Genomic DNA, 20,742 nt, shown 5'->3' with positions numbered 1-20,742 from the left:
TGTATTTTTTGGGTGTTTCGAAAGATAAATGAAATTGATTATTGGGTAACTAAAATATTGATTTATGCTTCTTTGTTGCAGGTTAGCAGGTTTTGATGACATCTGACATTGGGTCTAACATTGAGGAGTAATTTTTTGGTGTAAATAGAATAACTTTTGAACCCTTAATTTTTTGGGAGAATAGTTGATAGAGAGGTTATCCTTTTTGTAAATGATGTTAACTGGGTAGGATATGTTTGTAATCTGAATGACAAGGAAACATTAGGTGGTGGTTTAATCTTAATGTTAACTTGTCATTTGAATACAAGTTATGTAACTTCTGTCATAGGCGTACTGGTTTTTGGTAAATATTATCACTTCAGTAGTCAATTCCATTATACATGTAGTAAAGTCTGAATGTTAATATAAACATATCATGATGTTCTTCAGGTGTACTTGTATGCTATTTTGTCAACACATTTTTACCATTTGCTTAATTCCTCCAAGGGAGATGGCGGAAGTTGCCAATGGGCATGACCGGAGTGGTTAATTTGATTACAAATGTTGTTACTCACATTACAAATGTTGTTATTATCATTATCGGGGTAGTGAGTGACTATGACATGTCATCTTACAAGCATGTGTGTGTGTTCATTGCTGTTGGGGCTATTAATGCTTGAAGTTGCGGGATTCAAGTTTTGAAAATTTAGAAGCTGATATAATAGTGTTCAGAGACTGTTTAATGAATCTGAATTATATATTAGCATGTTCTGAAAGTGAAAATAATTTACAGATTATATATTATTGCTAGTTGAAATGTTTTGAAGGTTAAAAGCTGATTCAATACTTGTAAAATATTTGTATATATATGAGTATATGGGTTATTGCTTGTGAATTGATGCTTGTGAAATTAAAGTATCGAGGCATAAAACTGATTTTCCTTTCTTTTCTTTTTTTAAAAAAACTGTTGGTTTGAGGATTGAAGAGTTAGAGATTAAAAACTGATTTGGACATAATGATTTATGTCTCTAAGTGCTGAATTATGATTGTGCTGTTTGAATCAGATTGTTTTACAGCCTGTGAGCTCAAAGTAGGAGCTGAAAAATCAGTTTCAAGTTACTGCATTATGCATTCGTGTGGTGGCTAGTGAATCATGACCTTAATTCAAGACATGACAAAGCATTGAGCTTGTTTTCATTAAATGAAGCCACCACACTAACCAAAAGACAGCATCTGTGGTAGTAGTAAAGATTACGTAAATTAAACATATAGTATTTGTGAAAGTAGTGTTCAGATATTGTCAAAATACTTGACTTATGGTTGTAGGTTGTAAGTTATGATATTTGTTGGCTTAATTTAAATCTTTTTTGGAATAATTTCACTAAACAAGTAATGATAATTACAGCATGCATAATGAAAGTTGTAACTTCTGTCATGGCATTTGCAACTCAATTATTTGTACCCCAAATTACATCTATTTGGACCCAAATTTCACTACACACGTAATGGGATTAACAACATTCGTAATGCAAGTGACCACTTCCGTATTACCATTTGCAACTCGTTTATTTTAAACCAAAGTAACATGTATTTGGAGCCAATTTCACTACTCCGATAATGATAATGACAACATTTATAATATGAATTACAATTTTTGTAATGAGAGTTATCATCTCGCTATTGTTATTTGCAACTCGTTTATTTTAAACCTAAGTAATATATATTTGGAGCTAATTTCACACTCCTGATAATGATAATGACAAAATTTGTAATGTGAATTACAACTTTCGTAATGAGAGTTACAATTTCGCTATTGCCATTTGCAACTGGTTAATGTGAAATGAATTTAACATGTATTTGGAGCCAATTTTACTACCCTAATAATGATAATGATAATATTTGTAACGTGAATTACAACTTTTGCAATAAGAGTTACTATCTCGCTATTGCCATTTGTTAACTCATTTCTTTCAAACCCAAATAACATCTATTTTCAGCCAATTTTACTACCCCGATAATGATAATAACAACATTTGTAATGTGAGTAACAACATTTGTAATCAAATTAACCACTCCGGTCATGCCCATTGGCAACTTCCGCCATCTCCCTTGGAGGAATTAAGCAAATGGTAAAAATGTGTTGACAAAATAGCATACAAGTACACCTGAAGAACATCATGATATGTTTATATTAACATTCAGACTTTACTACATGTATAATGGAATTGACTACTGAAGTGATAATATTTACCAAAAACCAGTACGCCTATGACAGAAGTTACATAACTTGTATTCAAATGACAAGTTAACATTAAGATTAAACCACCACCTAATGTTTCCTTGTCATTCAGATTACAAACATATCCTACCCAGTTAACATCATTTACAAAAAGGATAACCTCTCTATCAACTATTCTCCCAAAAAATTAAGGGTTCAAAAGTTATTCTATTTACACCAAAAAAATTACTCCTCAATGTTAGACCCAATGTCAGATGTCATCAAACCTGCTAACCTGCAACAAAGAAGCATAAATCAATATTTTAGTTACCCAATAATCAATTTCATTTATCTTTCGAAACACCCAAAAAATACACACACCTACTTACTCCATTGACAACTTAAATATAGGATTTTACAATTTCAGTAATGAATTTAACAACACTGACCACCTCATACTTACTGTTTGTCACCATTTTTCCATTTCCGACGCGTCACTCTCTCGTCCTGGTCAAATTATTCATCCAAACCCTCTACACTCACAGACCCATCCCCATTCGAGCATGCAGCAACAAAGAAATCGGGTGATACTAGCGTTTTAACGGAAAAATTACTTACCTTTTCCCTCTTTCCAGATTTCCACCATTGCTCTAGCTTCGTCTTCTCAGCCTCTCTCTCTTCTGGTATATTATTGTTTTCTTTGCAGTTCATATCTTCAGAGAGGTTGAGGGTATTTTAGTCTTTCTACCGAATTGACAAAATTCCAGATTGATACCCCATACCCATTTGGTCATTTCAGTTATTTGTATACCCATTTTGTCATTTCAAATTTCAACCGTCCTTTTTTTGTCATTTTCCATATTTATTTGTTACCCTTTTCATTTTTATTTGTCTCGGTCTTGGCAAAACCAGGTACAAAAAAAATCCTTGGTCGTAAAGCTTGCGTACAACTTTATTGTTTATAGTCTATATGTAATTTTATACATTGTAAAGACTGGATTGTGAAGGGTCCGGTTGAGAAGTAGAACCCCGCTCTTTGAGGGTATATTTAAATTAGCATTGGGCAAAACTGACTTCTATTCTAACTAACTTTTATAACTAAAGTTAGAGTAAAAATCAGTTACTGTAATGTGATTTATGTTTGGATAGGTGCTTATAAAAAATCAGTTAAAAAAGTTAAAAGTTGTTTGGATGATTAAATAGAAAAGTGAGTATAGTTTGAAATGGAAAAGTCATATTTTTCTCTGTTAAGTCCAACTGAGGTTAAAGGCCAGAAGTTGGTTGGCTTTTTAGTTCCATCCAAACAATCATTTGGTCCTAAATAAGTCATAAACTGTAGTTTCATGTTTTCTCATAGACTTTTACCATTGCAAATAGCAATCCAAACATATCCTAAGGGTATGTTTAGATTAGCGTTGGGCAAAATTAACTTCTAGCTCGACTGACTTTTGTAACTGAAATTAGAGTAAAAGTCAGTTAGAGTATGTTTGGATAGATGCTTTTAAAAAGTCAGTTGAAAAAGTTAAAAGTTGTTTGGATAATTAATAGAAAAGTTAGTTTAGTTGTAAAGTGACAGAAATGGATATGGACTTTATTGAATAACATTGTTTGAAATTTTATGTTTTTAATGTGATAATAGTTTAAAAAAAATAAAATTATTATGATAAAATATAAATAGTTTATTTGTGAAATTAAAAAATAAAAATATTTGTTACGGAGAAAAATTTAAAAACATATTATAGATAATTAATTAAATATATATAATGGATAAACATGAATATAAATTAAAATTTATTTGGTCTGAATAAAAGCTCATTATGCTAACAAAGGAGGTGAGGCAGAGGGAAAAATGTGAGGGTAAATTTGGGATATTCATTTTTAACGATTACCGTTTGAAATTGCAGTTTGAAAATTTAGATTTTCCTCTGTTGAGTCTAATTGAAGTTGAAGGTCAGAAGTTGGTTAGAAAAGTTACCCTAATCAAATAACGGTTTTTGTCCAACTTAATTTGTAACATCAGTTTCATCATTTCCAAGACACTTTTACTGTTAGAAACGGTAATCCAAACATGCCTTAAATGGTCCGCACAGGCTTCTTAGTCGACAAATGATATATAACCGCAGAATAAAAAATTCCAAATTCTGATTGAATTTTGCTGTGCTGAGGTGCTTTTAATCTATTTAATAATAAATTCGTGTGACTTGGCATAACATCTACGGTGTTTATTCTTCACAGGTGGCAGGGATAACTCATGTTGATGTGGTGCGTCGATGGAACAGAAACAGAAGATGAGACAAAACAAGAAAAATAAGAAGGGTTTTTTTTTTTTTTTTTTTTCCGGGGTTTTTTAGGCTTGATTTCATAATTATAATTTAAGACCTTACTCCTTCAAGTAATTTCCATTATTCAAATGATTATTTCGCTATTTTGTTATTTTAAGGGTTTTTTAATGCGATTTTCTCGCACACACATAACATAAATATATGTTTAATAAAACATATAAAATACTTTTAAAATAAAATTTATTATGTAATTATTTATAAAATATTACCTTTAATTTTTAATATAAGAGCTAATTTAACTCTCAATTTGGTCCTAAATATAAGACTTTAATTCACTTTACTTCTCATATTTATCTATTTTTTTTTCAAAGTAGTTTCTGTAGTAGCTGTACATGTTAAAAATTTAATTAAATACTCCTCCGGTCCTAATTATAAGACCCAATTGACTTATTTGAGGAGATTAAGGAAGTAAGTTAAGTTGGTTATTTATAATAAATAAGTGTTGTTATTCCTAAAATATCCTTGCTAATTAAGTATATTGGCTAAAACTATTATTATTAGAAGGATTATCTTGGAAAAAAATGCATAAATATAAGAGAGAAAATGGATTGGGTCTTATAATTAGGACCAAATAAAAAGTCAATTGGGTCTTATAATAGGATCGGAGGAGTAGTAGTTTTAGCTAATACATGATTAGCAACTATTTTTTTTAGAAAAGATAACACTTAATCATTACAAAATAATTAACCCAATAAACTTTTTTAATATACTTAAATTAGTCAATTAACTCTTATAATAAGGTTTGAAGGTAGTAATTAACTAATATTAAATATTACTTTACAATATGATATTTAATACTCTTCTGATCATTAATATAGGACTGAATTGGAGAGTTAACGTTAGCCTTAAATATAAAACTTATTTTACATGTTTATTAATTTTTTTTTCAAATTAACCATATTGATATTTTTTTAATAATACCCCAGTAAGACAGACAGGAAAGGGTTTAAAAAATATTCTTAAGGTGTTTTAAAAAAAATTATATTAACTAATTCAATTAACATTCTCAATCTATCAAAATTAATTAATTAAGTCTTACAGCAAAGATCAGAAGAGTATTTATAAAAAAATATTATTAAAATTTATAAAATAAAAGGTAAAAGACTACCGAAATTCTAGTAAGAAAATCAGTGAAATCATAAGAGATTGATAAAAATATTATAGAGACATGATTATAAATTAAGTAAAACTATAAAACTTCATGGAAACAAAAAAGAAGAAGACAGAATTAAAAGCAGGATTAAATCACAGGAGCTTCCAAGTTAATTTAAAAAATCAATTATATTATTATGCTAATTAAAATGCTTTTCCTTCTATTTTTATTCAGAAGAAGAAAGGTAAAATTCGTCAATTGCTTGCCCGTTTGCCCTACTTCCCCGGGCATTGTTCTCTCCCACACTGCTATTCAAGTTTCGATCTCATATATCCTCGTTCACTCGCCGTTTGCTCCCCCTTGTTCACTATCCTTCAGGTTCGAATTCTCCTGTGTTTTTCTTCAACTGTCAGTTGCTGTCTTTCGTTGGCAAAAAAGAAAAAAAAAAGTTGCTGTGTTTCTCGTTGATTTGCTTTCTGTTATTTCTTGCTTCGTCGTGATGCTATCCGTCGCGTGATGCTTCTCGTTCAATAATCATAATCGTGAAGCCTCTTTTATTGTTGATGTGACCTTTAACTAAACCTCTCACTATCACATTCTAGCTGTTGTAACGATGCCCCGAAGACCCAGAAGGCGTAGCCAACATTTGAAATCTCGGCCTTTGACATTCTCGCGTTTCGCTCGTTCAGTAGCCCAAATGGCCTCTACTTCCAAGTCTAATAAAAAATCTTATCGAAGCTTTGCAGGTAATCCCCGCCTCTACAGTAATGTGCAATTCATAGTTAGTTGATGCTTACAGTTTGCATAATTGCATCCCAGTTTCTAAGTCTCTAAGCCACTGCCCAGGCTATGGATTGGCTAAGCACACTTTGGAGGAGAAGACAGAGCAATCTGAGTCATCTGATGAAGAGTTTGAAGTAATTGTTCATATTTGATTTATTGTATTTAACATGTTCAAATTAAATTTGGGGAATAACTAGCAAATGATTAAAGTATCGTTTCTGTCGTTGAAGGGTGTTGTCCAAGCTGATTTTTCCTTCTTTGATCCTAAACCTGGTGACTTTCATGGAGTAAAGAACTTGCTCCAAACTTACCTGGATGATAAACAATGGGATCTGAGTGGCTTTGTTGACTTAATCTTGGAACAGACCACAGTGGGCACTGTTGTAAAAGTAGAGGATGATGAGGATGAGGGGCTTTTTGCTGTTGTGACTGCTCTGAACTTATGGAGATACAGGGTAAGTGACTTCACAGAAATTATTAGCTGCCATGTCTTGTTACCACCTTATCTATTGGCTGGCCTGAAATGTTATTATGTGAAATCATCTTTACTTCCATCTCATCCTGTTTCTTTTGCATTTATGAGCAAACGTCATCTGGACCCTTTTCAAATTTACCAGTTCGGTGATTTGGTACAAGTATGAAATAGATAGATTGCTGCGGGGATCAAAATACTAATGACATGTTTCTTATTTAAGATAGGACACCAAATCATATCTTGTACGTGTGCGTGTGTATGTGTCTCTGTTCGGAAATTTAATACAGAACAACATCATTTATTTGAGGTACAAACTGCAATGTTTTAATTTAGCAGATGATCCAGTATATTCTTGATTCAGCACGTAACTTGCCCATTGGATGTGTGACTGGCACAGTATTTCAGCACATGCTGAAGCTTAACCGTGTGTTTTTTCCAGGAGCAAAAATGTATCGAGGAACTGAAGGATTTCCTACTTAAAGTGTGCAAAGAAAAGGGCACATTTGATCAATTGAAACTTCTTTTGGGGGAACAAGCACATGATGTTGGTCTTCTGGTATCCCAGCGCGTAGTGAATCTTCCTCTCCAGCTTTTACCACATCTTTATGATGCCCTTTTTGATGAAGTGTCATGGGCGACAGAAGATGAGGTCAGATGTTGATAGTAATAGATGGGTGAGGGTGGTAGATAGGATTCAACTTGATCGCCAGAGGCTCACTTTGCTCAGGGAACTTATAATGTGTTGTTTTGCATTTTTGTAGCCAACAGAGGAGCTTCGTAATTCCTTCAAGTTAACACATTATATAATATATAGTAAAATTTACAAGGTACCCTTCTGTGGCTTCTCCCTTGTCCCTTCTACTCATTGTCTTCTCTTTTTGGTTACTATAGAGTTTCTAGTTAAGTTCATTTTCTTCTTGTTACTCTTATTTTTTCTTTGACCGAAGGTAAAACCACAGCATAAGAATGCAGAGCAAAATCGAAAACTGAACAAGGATGATGATAATGCAGTAATATATATAAAGCCTGAGGACGAACTTTTTCACAAGGTACTGAACTACTAATGCTTCTGTTGATCTTGTTGACCCATTGTCTATTTATTTCGCTTGCATTATTGACTATTTCCTAAAATCTATCACAGTTGAGCTCCTGGTTTTTCTATTTTCCATTGCAAACTTCACAGCCTGAAACTCGTGAGGCAAGTATATGATTCCTGATATACCATTATTCCAATATGTTTCGGTTCTCCATTTTCTTGGCGTTTTCTGGAAGTATTTTTTTAATGCATAACGATAATAAGTTCTGCCTCTGTTTTGTGGAGAAATACACAGCAAAATATGGAGTGCTTTATGGGATATTGGCAGTGAGGACTTTTTGCCATGTGTTTTCATGGAACGTAATGCTCACGTTCTTAACAGGAACTTTTTTCTCCCATCTTTTATGGGATACAGTTAATTTTCACCAGTTTTATTTTGGGGATGGGCTGTATGGGGGCCGTGGGTATTTTGAACAGCCTATTTGAGTTAAACTTCTCTCGTCTACATGCTCTTTTACCTGGTTGATGGAGGGTTGAGCATCTGGATCAGGTATACTGAGGTTTCAAGCCTGATTCTCATCTTCCCTTCTACAATCTACATTCTGGGATTAGATAGGAATACCAAATCAACATGATCAAGATAGAATGCAAACGAAATGACCAAGTCCGAGTTCTTGGAATCAATTTTGATGCTCTGGACGTTAAGAATTTTAAATAACTAGAATTTCGGTTTATTTTATTTTATTTTATTTTTTTGGGTGAACGATGGAATTTCAGTTTTATTTTCTTGCTTAAATTACCCTATAGCTCTATCTTCAGTAATTCGGAATTGATATTCATGTTTTGCCCCTTACAGCTAAAGAATTACATGTCAGTGGGATTGGTCATGGCTGTTGAAGCAGGCAAAATTCCCACATTTCGGCAAGAATTGCGGTCTCTAATGAGTGAACCCTGATGCGAACCATTAGGTGCCCTGGATTTCGAGCAATGCAGTCAAACTTCTGATTCATCCTGATCTGGTCCAACGTGCCAAATTATAATATTATTTTTTCTTTGTCATGGGCTTTAGGCACTTTTAAGAACTTACTCTTCTACATTAGCCTGATATATTTAAAATTTTGCTCAGAGAGAAACGAACTTAAATTGATAAATTAAGTTCACCCCAGTTTATGGCCCTTTTTGTTCTTACGGTTCCTCATGACCCGATAGTTGTGGACAAATATTTTCTGGGTTTCACCCTTGAAAGCATAGCGAGATATGTTACACGTTCTACAACTGCGAGAAAACAGTGCCTTGCATCAAGTAAAATGATGAAATTACGGCTCTGCTGATAATTGCTTGATTAACTGGATGAAAATGACATTGGGTGTGGATTAAAGCAAGTTTATAGTCGTATAAACCACCTTCCAGTTTCTAAGGCATAAACATCTGCAAAGTAGGGGCTGTTTGGTTTACTTAAGAAGCATTTTTCAAGAGTGTTTTTATGTAAGTCAAGACAAAATTTTTTTTACATATTTTTTTTATATATCATAAAATCATTTTAAAAATCATGGTTTGATTTTTACTTAAATACTTCCATAAATATCAGGTCAAATCATATATTGATTGCCTAAGGGGATTAGATGATATTTTTTAAATACAATTTAGGAGGAAAACATGAAGCAGCATGCCCCTGAAGGTGAGAAGCCATCGTTTTTCAGTGTTTATGCTGAAAACGCTATTAAGATCGTCCAGTTCATTTAACTAATCTCAATGCTTGACGGAAGATCACTGTATGATATTAGGGTCTAAATCTTCACGAGGTTAAGTGCTCAACTGTTCGTGCGATGGTAAGGACAATAAATCACATATATTTGTATGGTGACATTTATCTTAGCTAATACTAAAAGAAGAATGAAAGGACTATTAAAAGCCACCTCCAAGAAAAGATTTGTCTAATTCATCCTTCGCAAAAGAAATAAACAAGCCTGTTATAATAATAATTTACTCATTAACAACACCAATTCTTTGTGGAAAACTCTTTCCCTGAAGGTTTTTTTTTATTTATAAAATTTTATTTGACTGCAATGGGTAGTTTATTCATTAAAAAATTAATCAAAAGCCTGGCCTAAGGAAAATAAAAAAGGACCCCAGGCTGGGTAAAAAAAATTTACAAAAGGGAAATAGATTAAGGGAGAATCCCAATTAAATCCAGCCGAAATACCTAAATTTAGATTTAGGCCTACACTTTTAGCAAATTCCTAATTAGGCCATGAGACCTAATTAGGGATTTTTGAATGTTGTTAGATCACCAAAACGCCCTTCTTCAATTAAAAAGAAAACTTGATTAATAATTTAATATATCTCTCCCGAGTAATTTCTCATCTCTTATGATTTTTTTAGACCAAAAAACATATAAGTAATTTTACGATGTTTGAAATTTGTATATATAACTTATACTATTAAAAATATTTTAATAAAACATGTTAAATTACAAATATAAGTAAAATTATAAATATTTTTTATTTTCAGTTCTTGTAATTTACATTAGTTTTATTTATTTAAACAATGTTGGATCCAACTGAAAATGTAAATGATTACGATTTAATATTAAATTTTTATTATGATTAAAATATTTTAAAATTTTAAAATAAATATTTACAACCTGAAAAGAAAAAAATATTAATTTAAAGATTACATATATTATAATTTGAAATGTTTTATGAAAATATTTTGAAGATTTTAGTTATATTACAAAATTTCAAACACTAAAAAATTATTTATATTTTTTTGTCTAAATATTAATAATAAGAGATGATGAAACACTTTAGAGGGATAAAATAATCAATTTTTATTTTTAACTAAAGAGGGGCATTATAGTTACTTAACAATATTCAGCATTAGCAATTCCTAATTAGGTCTTATGTCCTAATTAAAAATTTGTTAAAAATGTAGGTCTTAATTTAATTTTAAGTATTTCAGCATGATTTAATTAGGATTTTCCCATAGATTAATTGCTGATGCTATTGGAGATAGAAGGAGGTTGTGGCAGTGGGGTTGTTCGTAGAACCACAACTCTGTCACGTTGTGGTCGCTATTTTCTTGTGAAATTAAAATTACACACACACTCTCTCTCTCTAACTTCGGTGCTAAGTGATGAAACCAATGAATTCTCCTTCCGAAACTCTCGTGATCACTCGTGCATCCTTTAAAACTAGTTTTATTTTTAATTTAATTATAAATATAAGATTTTAATTTATTTTATCTCTTTTGATAAAAAAAATTTACTTTATTTCTAATATTTATTTATTTTTTTAAGATAGTTCTTATGATAGTTACATATATTAAATATTTTTATCAAATATTAGTTCTAATTAATATACATAATTAATAATAAAGATATTTATTTATTATAAATAATTAGTTTAACTATTTCTTCCCATACGATCATGCATTGCCATGCCCAAAAAAGAGCTCACAATCACAAACCGGAGGTTGCATCCGAGGCGTAGATAAACTTCTGGATATTATCACACAAGGCCTGTGCTTTGGCAGGCTCAAAGATCTCCACTCCATGGAACCCATCGTCGCTGAAATGGGTGAACACCTCCACTCCACGTGCTTCCAGAATCTTCACCACCTCCTTCTGCTTGTCCACCAGTGGGTCCCCGCCGTAGCCATTCAAGAAACACCTTGGCAGCTGTCCGATCTTCTCCCCGTAGATCCCATCACCCACCGTCGGATTACAGTACTCATGGTCCCGGTCGGCGCCAGGTGGCAAAGACAGGGCCCACATCAGTTCGTTCGCCGGCAGCGGCAGAATGCGATCGTTCGCCAGCCTCACCTCCGATGCCGTCCTCTGGACGCCACCAAAGTAAGCCGAGTTTAGTATCAGGCCTTGGATCTTCAGCGGAGACAAGTCAAGATCGGTGGCGCGTAAACCAGCGAAGTAGGCGATATTTGCTCCGGCGCTACTTCCCATCAGGAAGCACCGGGAGAAATCCGCGTGGTCTTTCATCCAGGGTTCGGATGCGTTGGGATCCCGGGCTTGGTTTCGGACCCACTCGATCGCTTCGACAGCGTCTTCGTAGGCCGCAGGAAGACGGTGCTCCGGTGCGAGGCGGTAGTCGACAGAGACGACGAGGGCGGGCAAACGGGAGGCCAAGGCAATGCAGGAATCGTGGAAAATGGAGGAGGAAGGGTGGTAGAAGACGAAGCCGCCGCCGTGGTAGTAGATGAGGACGGGGAGTTTGGGGGGAGAGGGAGAGAGAGGATGGGGGAGGAAGAGGCGGAGGGAGGTGTCGAAGGAGGAGTTGAGAGGGAGGTCCTTGGAGAGAGAAAGGGAATGCGCGGGGGCGGGGGCGGGGGTGGGAGAAGGGGGTACGGAGGGGATGGGTCGGAGTCGGGTGATGGACCCATCGGGATTGGGTTTGATGCTGAGGAATTGGTAGGGGTCGAGGGAGGAAGTTGCGTCGTGGGGGGCGGGGGGAGGTTGGTTGGCCATGGTTGAGACTTTAGAGGAGGGAGGCCCCGTGACACTCAGGAGAAGAAGAAGAAGAAGAAGCTGCGGCTCATATGTAATCATCTCGTCTCATTAAATTGCCGCTTAATTTAGGTAGGTTGATACTTGATACTGCTGGCCCTGGCCGGCCGGATGGAGAAATTCTCTCTCAGCCTCTCCATGTATCCAAATGACGTGTCTTTTATTTTTAAGGAATGAGATTAATCAAATTACAGCAAGAACCAGTTTCGGTGCTCATCCATTTGATGGGTACTATAAGCTAATCAGATTTAAACGGTTCATATCTTATTTAGGTAGTTTAAATTTGATTTCTTTTTAATTTTTTTTATTTAAAATAATTATTTTAATATGTATAGAAATAATAATGATCTTTTAACTATCATTCTTTCAAAAAATAGTTTTTTCTATTTAAAAATAATTAATTAAAGATTTTAAATCTAGACTGTTCAAATGAGATATAAACGGTTCAGATCTGATGAGCGTATAGTGCTCATCTTTCCGCGGATACTGTGCTAGTTATGCGCTAATTGAGCTGTTCGGGGCTTAAATGATACGCTGATAAATGCTGGTGACATTGTTCATCTCCTACACAGGTTCTATGAAATTCACGAATTTAATTATTAAATCACACCACGATAATTAATTCAACAATAATGGCTCATTTAAGAAGCGCAACTGCCTCCCCCACCCCCACAACCCCCCCCCCCCCAGGGGGGGGGACCGCAGTTATTATGATCACACCCTCCTACCATGACTTATTCACTTTCATTCTTTCACACTGAAAATTTTATGACCCAACTCATCATCTAAGAATATGCAATAGAAATAACATTTTTGTTGGTTCTAAATTTCTAATAAAGAAGTGCTGAAAGTCACTTGGGTGAAAACTGAAAGAAGTTTTCAACAACGTTGTCCATCTAGAAGGAGAAGGAACCAGATTTTTAACAATTACTTCATTTGCGGGCTGCATACGTAAAAGATATCCCCGCCTCCCAAATTTTCGAGTGAATCAAATTTTACAAAGTCTGTCGAGTCAACAGTCACGTGCGTACCGAACTAGGCAGCTGGCAGGATGGAAGAGAGGTCGTTAGCGCTTTGACCATTGTCACTCTGCTCTTCGTGCATTCCTAATATATGCCCAGAATTTCTGGGCCCAAATTTCCGCCATGAAACCTTAATATAGAGTCTCATAGCAGTCCAATTATAGCTGAAATTAATGGGTAAACCACATGTACTTCCCGTCTTTGTGCTTTGTATGCTAACATACACAAGGACGACACTGTCTATTCCCTTCATAGTTTTACCTGGTAACTACTCTGTTTCTCAATCCTTTACTTTGTTACAAAGTTTAAAAGTTTTATCAGTTTGCATCGTTTACGCTCTGTTTTGTGCATGGTTTTGTTTTTGTCGAATTTATGGTCCGCCATTTGGTGGCTGATGCTAAAATCGATGGTGGCTCGGTATTCTTACCCTTTAAATGAGTCACTAGATGGGTATGTGGAAAGTGACATTGTATGCCTTTTGTTCCAGAACCAGGGTCACATCTTTCCTATTATTTTTAACTTTTCCAACCAAGCTTTGCCTAAAGGTCCAAGATGGAATTTTGAGGAAACATCCTTGGTAGATGAGTTTGCACTTGTGAGAGAAAGAACAAGTCTGCCCACGCACTCTTTATGTAGACTGAGTCATAAAGTTTTGATTCTTTGTACTTATGTCAGGCCTTGGAGATGAATGCAAGAATCAAGGAGTCAAACACTTCACAGAGCTCTTAAGCAACTGGTCTGGCTCTCAAGGATACTGCATGTATGCTAATAATTTAGTATTTAACTAATAGTAATTTTTCTTTTCATTTGATCATGAATCCATATGCCGAAGCCTAGTTCAAGGGTCAATAGGTCAATTGTGTTGATTACAATCTGTCACAGGTGGAAGGAAAATTAAAACTCGCACAGCATGTCATAGATAGCTATTTTGGTACATTTATATTTATTAAATGATGCAAAGATTTCTTTCCCAATACAGCTGAACTTCAATAATTGAGATAGAGAATGTAACAAATGTTATCAATTATATTAATTTGTGAATGTTATGAACTTGCTCTCCTAACAATGAACTCTAGTAAATTTACAAAATATTGTTGCAAAAAAGGAAGCTAACATTATCCAGAAGAAATGAGAAGAATAAAGCTCCTAGCATTTCAAGGGGGCTAGGATCCTCCATGCGAATGCCCATATTCTAATTATTACACCCTCTGCTCTCACCTGCAATATGTATCTACTAGCGTAACGAAATTTGCAGTTAAGTTAGTTGGTCCTTGCAGCTGAATTCCCATTTAACAGCCCGTTTTGATAGACGTTTGATGGTTCACAACCAAGATGTGATGTGCTTTTAGTTACTTATCTGTACTTCACCTGTTTGTAGAAAAATTGGAGACGGATCATGGGATTCTTGGACCATGCCCCTAATGGAACAGGTGACACTTGGTTATCGTGCTTCCATTTTACAATGTTAGGCATCTCACAATCAACTAACTGTTTGTATACTCCATATGCTTTCAGACAACTATTGCCTGTGAGAAGGTAGCGAAGATGTTTGGTAAGAGATTCCAATTTTACTCCATGAGTATAATTTGTTTCCAAATAAGTTTTTGCTTTTATCAATAGGTTAAGAAGATGACTGAACTAAGTCAGGGTTACAATATCGTCGGACTCTCTCAGGCGAGTAAGCAATGAAGTGAACTCATTTTACTTGAACTAACAATAATATTTCATTTTAGGCGGTATTTCTGGTAGGCACAAACAAAGACTAGCAAAACAAAAGGGGAAAAACTCGGGAGATGCAGCTGATACATAAGTTCCTTTTCATTTCTGCAGTCTTCCCACTATTAAACAACAATGGAGAGATGCAAGGAGATAATAAAACCAGTCAATATTCATACAAAAGCAAATATTAGAACATGATAAAAGCCCTATTTTGATCCTTGAAAGATAGCACCATTATCCTTTTTCCAAAGGCTCAATAATTGCCTCTTGTATATTTAGTGCTAACGGGTTATAGTTTGAATTGTTAAGCATTTATCGTCTTAACATAGTAGAATGGCTTTTCAGTGCATATGTTTCCTTTCTTTCCTGTACTGATCACATGATAGCCTCATTTGGTTCACAGGGCAACATGATTGGTCGAGGGCTTGTTGAATTTTGTGATGGAGGACCGCAGGTATGGACTGATTTTTTAATCTATGATATTGGACTTTTACATCTCCATGGAGAAGTTATTTTGGGGTTGCATCTTTCTGTTTATTCTTTATTTGAGAACCCTGTTTTTTTAAAGTCTTATTTTAAAGTCTTATTTTTATTTTTATTTCAATGCTATTTATACCAATATCTGAAATCTGATTCGAGGCGTGTTGCTTTTTCTTTTGTCCTGGATGTAAATCAGGTGAAGAATTTCATATCGCTCGCCGGACCACATGCTGGTACTGCTTCTCTTCCATTCTGTGGGGTAAGTGCTTTATAGTTGAACTCGATCTGCTACATATTTGTTCCTCTATAGCACTTAATCTCAGAAGGATGGTTTATTTATTTCTGGAGTGTAGCAACTATAGGTACTTAATCAGACACAAACTAATACGGAAGTTTTATGGGCGTCTCCAAAGCAATAGCATGTTAAAACGCTATCCTTACCGCAATGTTGTCAATCTGTGATGAAAAGACTAGGAAAACCATGCTGTCATCTCTTCCTTAATCAGTTGGTTGCTAATATGTGCTATTTTGGAGTGAGTGCCCGTCTATATAAGCATTTTTAAATGGCGTAATTTTTCAGTATTTATATCTTGGGAACAGAAACAACTGAGAGATTTGTATTGCTATTCCATGCAATATGTATCTAGACCCTTGCAGAACTTCTGACATGGAAATTGGTTTGACTGAGTACAAAGATATCAATAATTGAGTTATAAATTATCTGTCATTCTTCTGCGTGTGGGTTGTTGTAGTTGCAACATTGTCTGACATTTACATTTTCCCAGTCCCAGTGGTTATGCGTTCTTCTTGATGATCTGGTCAAATTGATAATCTACAGCCGCTTTGTCCAGGTTTTTTACTTTGCTTAATCGCCTTGTTGTAACTTTTCACTTTTTAGTTTAGTGAGAAGATTACTATGATTGAATTCAAAATGAATGTCATGCTGTTCTTACTTCAAGTCTCGTTCATTTTTTCTTATTATTTGGCTTCCAAATTCTTTTAGTAACATATTGCTATTTTCCCTCTCCTGGTACCCATGAAATCTTGATGCAGGAACACCTTGGGCCAAGTAACTACTTTAAAATACCTACAGTGAGTGGAATACATAATATGTAAATCATCATTTACTTGTTAAGTTGCATTTCACATATTAGTCGCACTTGAGCTATTTTGCTCTACTCAATGGTCAGTGACATTGGGTCTGATTGGATTTCTGCGTTATGGACAAATGGAGAAAACAAAAGCAATCAGTTCATGTTCTCATTTTTCAGGATATTTTTGCCTACATTAACGGATGTAAGTTTCTTCCAAAGCTTAATAATGAAATCATGAATATGAAGAATTATACATACAAGCTGCGATTTGCCAGCTTAGAAAATTTGGTTCTTATAATGGTGAGTAAGAATTTCTCTGTTCTGCCTCTCTTCTCAACTTTGTTTTGGATAATATTAGTCTATATTATATACACCTATGGTGTCTCTATGCTCCCTGCATGTGAATCAGTTCGAGCAAGACGCTGTTTTGATACCCAAAGAAACATCCTGGTTTGGTTATTTTCCGGATGGTGCATTTCATCCTGTTTTGCCAGCACAAGAGGTAATTTAAGTCATCACATATCTGGTATTTACCTGATGCAAGTATCTTATATAATAAGTAGTTCCGATGTACCTTGTATGTTATGTTTGGATTGTGAATTGAAAAATTCCACAGAATTTTAATTGGGAGGAATTGAAACTTCCTAGGATTCAAGTCCTTTCTTTTAAAATGGGTTGGCTGGATAATTATTTGTTGATATGCATACACATGCCTACATATATATGTTTTATTCTGAAAGTTTTCGTTTAGGAGCAATATTGTCACAAAATTTTTTTTAGATTCAATGTTATCCGAAAGTTTCGAAATACAATAATGTTGCCCTACCTTGTTAAAAAACCGTTAGCATTTTTAACTGTAAGGGTAACATTGCTCCGATAACCTTAAACCCAAAAAAAAAAAAAAAAAACAACATTGCCCCTGGTAAAAATGTTCAAAACAAATTTGTATCTTAACCTCTTTTTTTAAAATTCATGCTCTATTCCTCTAAAATTACATGCTTAAACTAATTCAACAACTAAAAAGCCCTAAATCCCTATTACTCTGAACTAGACCGGTAAAAGCCACCTCTTCTCTGGTCCAGATTTGTTCCATAAGTCACTTATTTCATTTACAAGCCATTGCGGATGGGCCAGTACCCTTTGCATAGGCTCATGGACCCTTTTCTAATGCTAACAGCTCTAAACCAACATAACTAAAGTAATCCTTGCCTATATTTGTATCGTAACAGCTACTTCCCACTAAGAAAAGTTTTTATAAAAATTCAAAATGAAGATCAAAATTGATATCATTCTCTGGTGATTCCTATTCTGCAACTGGTGTTTGTGCCTTCTTCCAAAGAATGAGAAGCCATATAACTTGAGCCCATTGTTTGTGCAGCCACTCAAGGCTCCCTTTCTAGACTCGTTTATTGTTCTGGTTTAGAGCTAATGTGACTTCCGGTAACACTGTCCCCTGCAGTGTGCTCCCTTGGCTTTGCTACTGTCATTCTATCCCATTCCATTTCTTTCCAGCGTCATCATTCCCGGTAACCAATTGGACGCTGAAGAGAATATGCTCACCAGTTGTCCTGCTGTGCACCAGATCCATCCCCTGCTCGTCCCGAGTGCAGAACCAGAATCTCAACTCACACATCCCAGGAGCTGCAGTGCTGATCGGTCGTCTAGGGTTTCCCCTTCCTCCTGACTTGCGCTCAATCACGCAGCCTTCTACTTGACCATAATCCTTTAATTCACCACTATTTAGTTCGGGGGTTAGCAGGAGTTTATGTTCTTGTGTGTCGTGGCTTTTCTTGATCTTCTTGAACCTTCATGACCACAGGTCCCTCAAGAATGGCGGCATGGGTGTCATCCACTCATCTTCATCGTAAACCTTTGTTACCCCATTCCCCAGCAGTTCATTGACGGTGACTTGCCTTTCTTTCACAGAATCACAGAATCACGCATTTCCTTCTTGCTTCCATTTCCCTTCCAAATGGAATCAGCTCGGGGACCACTTGGTACAACTTTTTCTCAGAAATAACTTATTCACACCCTATATATAGTAGGGGTGTGCAAAAACCCGGTGGTCCGGTCTAGTCCAGTCCAACCCGAAGTGGTCTTGTCGGGTCCAGTCCAGTCCAAATTAACTATATAATGGAATTAGACTAGACTAGACCAGACTAGTTGGTCGAGTTGGACTGGGTTTCGGACCAAGTGATCATATCACCTAGACTGGTCCAATCCAGTCCAGTCTAGGTGAATTTTTTATTTTTCAATAATTTGTAATTTAGATGGTGCCTTTAATTGTTTTTAATGTTTTTAGATATTTTTATGTATTTATGATGAAGCCTTAATATTTTAGGACGAGTTTCATATGATTATAGATATTTTTTATTGTTTTAATTGTACTTATCATGTTGAAATCTTATTTCTCATAAAGAAAAAAATTTAAAAAAAAAAAAAGAAAATTGGACAACTGGACTGCCTAGACCAGTCCACCAGTCTGGTAGACCAAGTCCAGTCCAACCCGACCTCGAGTCATCACTGGACCAGACCAGACCATAGACTATTAAACCCAGTCCGACCAAAAAATCAGACTAGACTTCGGGTTGGGCTCTGGTCCGGTCCGACCATTGTGCAGCCCTAATATATAGCCTCAAGGAAACCCTGCTGATGCTAACTGTTCTAAACCAGCATAGCTACCAGCTAACTAATCTCATCCTCTTATTATTTGTACCCTAACACCCTCCCTCTTAAATTTTACGCCATCTCACTAATTCTGATTCAATTATGATGGATGTTGTGGTGACTAATATTCTGACTCAACACCTTCCGATAAGACCCACTATAATTTTCTCATGCTTTCGTCAATCATCCCCATCATAATTTCTAAAATCCTCTATCATTGAAAGTATGGCCAAAGCATAAAATTATCATGCTTTTTTCCGAAACTTAATAATTAATAATGGAATTAGCAAGGATGGAACTCTAGCTTACTTGGTTTACAGAGTATTTTACCCTAATAGAAACTAGAAAACACTCCGTGCATTGTGCGGAGGATTCAACAAAAGCAGCAGTATAGAAGATTCAAAATTTTCAAATCCGAAAAAGTGACTGTGTATTAAAAAAAAAGTGTCACTTGTATGACCAAAAGATGTCACTTCAGTAAATGATGATTGAATAGTAACGAGGATTTTGTTTGTATGTGTTGTATTAATATATCAAGTGTTCACTTGATAAGCTGTTTGAGGCCTGTGCTTGTGATGGATGGACGGGGCAATATTCGTTCTTAAATTTCACGAAGCAATCAATGCATGAAATAATTTACCCAGACATTTAATAAAATTCCCTGTTTTTCACAGACTAAGCTCTATACTGAAGACTGGATCGGTTTAAAAACTCTGGATGAAGCTGGAAAAGTGAAATTCATCAAGGTGTCAGGGAATCATTTGGAGATATCAGTTGGTGAGATGAAGAGATATATAGTGCCATTCTTGAAGGACCAAGCATCAACAATCGCACTTCCAAAAGTCGTAGAATCTTCATCTGGTTGGCAGTGGTCGCTCCTGAGCTTCGCTTTTGAAATGGCTGGGCTTAATGAAGGCCGGCAGTTACTCCGCATCATGGGTTAGAGTAGATTATTCAAAAGTTCCTGTGAAATTGACTTTACAGGATGTATAAAACGGAACCACCGTCGGTTGGACCATGGGATATGACGGTGAATTTAAAAAGCCGCCTACAGGCGCATGAAGTGAAATCCGAGAGAAATGATTGGGCATTCTAAAGTTATATATTCAATAAAGTGGCGGTGAAGTTCTAGTTTTGTAGACCGAGCGAGTGAAAGCTACATGGAATAATTCCATTCTCAAGCACTGTGATTATGCTTGGGCAGAATATTTATGTATGTGTAGCAGGACAATACCAGCTTCAGAGGCTTTAATAAAACAACAATCTGTCAATGTTAATCTTCAGAATCAACAGGCCAACTATTGACTCTCCT

The 20,742-nt window shown here is 35.4% G+C and overlaps 3 protein-coding genes across 10 annotated transcripts; 2 read left to right on the top strand and 1 right to left on the bottom strand.

The window, feature by feature from the left end:
* Positions 1-5,892: 5,892 nt before the first annotated feature.
* On the top strand, positions 5,893-9,201 carry LOC114726606 (protein BCCIP homolog). 5 transcript variants are annotated; one of them, XM_028913244.1, is made up of 9 exons: positions 5,893-6,010; positions 6,235-6,378; positions 6,452-6,549; positions 6,781-6,870; positions 7,330-7,539; positions 7,652-7,717; positions 7,838-7,939; positions 8,032-8,088; positions 8,783-9,201. In XM_028913244.1, the coding sequence occupies exons 2-9, from the start codon at positions 6,246-6,248 to the stop codon at positions 8,879-8,881; spliced, it is 855 nt and encodes a 284-aa protein (XP_028769077.1). In that variant the 5' UTR covers positions 5,893-6,010; positions 6,235-6,245; the 3' UTR covers positions 8,882-9,201. The 5 variants fall into 5 exon arrangements, with proteins under 5 accessions (XP_028769077.1, XP_028769076.1, XP_028769075.1 ...); XM_028913243.1 differs by lacking the exon at positions 8,783-9,201 and adding an exon at positions 8,222-8,317 and having other exon boundaries at positions 6,646-6,870; XM_028913242.1 differs by having other exon boundaries at positions 5,894-6,010; positions 6,479-6,549; positions 6,646-6,870.
* Positions 9,202-11,292: 2,091 nt separating this feature from the next.
* LOC114726629 (probable carboxylesterase 8) lies at positions 11,293-12,455 on the bottom strand. The gene has a single exon (XM_028913275.1). The coding sequence runs from the start codon at positions 12,407-12,409 to the stop codon at positions 11,387-11,389; it is 1,023 nt and encodes a 340-aa protein (XP_028769108.1). The 5' UTR covers positions 12,410-12,455; the 3' UTR covers positions 11,293-11,386.
* An 828-nt stretch (positions 12,456-13,283) lies between these two features.
* On the top strand, positions 13,284-20,716 carry LOC114726631 (palmitoyl-protein thioesterase 1-like). Of its 4 annotated transcripts, XM_028913280.1 has the most exons (12): positions 13,285-13,734; positions 14,146-14,230; positions 14,849-14,900; positions 14,986-15,006; positions 15,091-15,144; positions 15,593-15,643; positions 15,866-15,928; positions 16,422-16,520; positions 16,723-16,761; positions 16,941-17,063; positions 17,173-17,265; positions 20,105-20,716. In XM_028913280.1, the coding sequence occupies exons 1-12, from the start codon at positions 13,644-13,646 to the stop codon at positions 20,372-20,374; spliced, it is 1,041 nt and encodes a 346-aa protein (XP_028769113.1). In that variant the 5' UTR covers positions 13,285-13,643; the 3' UTR covers positions 20,375-20,716. The 4 variants fall into 4 exon arrangements, with proteins under 4 accessions (XP_028769114.1, XP_028769113.1, XP_028769115.1 ...); XM_028913281.1 differs by lacking the exon at positions 15,091-15,144 and having other exon boundaries at positions 13,284-13,734; positions 14,986-15,022; positions 15,576-15,643; XM_028913282.1 differs by lacking the exon at positions 15,091-15,144.
* The last annotated feature ends 26 nt before the right edge of the window (positions 20,717-20,742 follow it).

The sequence above is a fragment of the Neltuma alba genome, unplaced genomic scaffold (genome assembly GCF_004799145.2).
Source record: "Neltuma alba isolate B1F8T4 unplaced genomic scaffold, ASM479914v2 tig00012396_pilon, whole genome shotgun sequence".
Taxonomy (NCBI): domain Eukaryota; kingdom Viridiplantae; phylum Streptophyta; class Magnoliopsida; order Fabales; family Fabaceae; genus Neltuma; species Neltuma alba.
The sequence above is the reverse complement of the archived record's forward strand: the minus strand, read 5'-3'. Positions and strand labels throughout refer to the sequence as shown.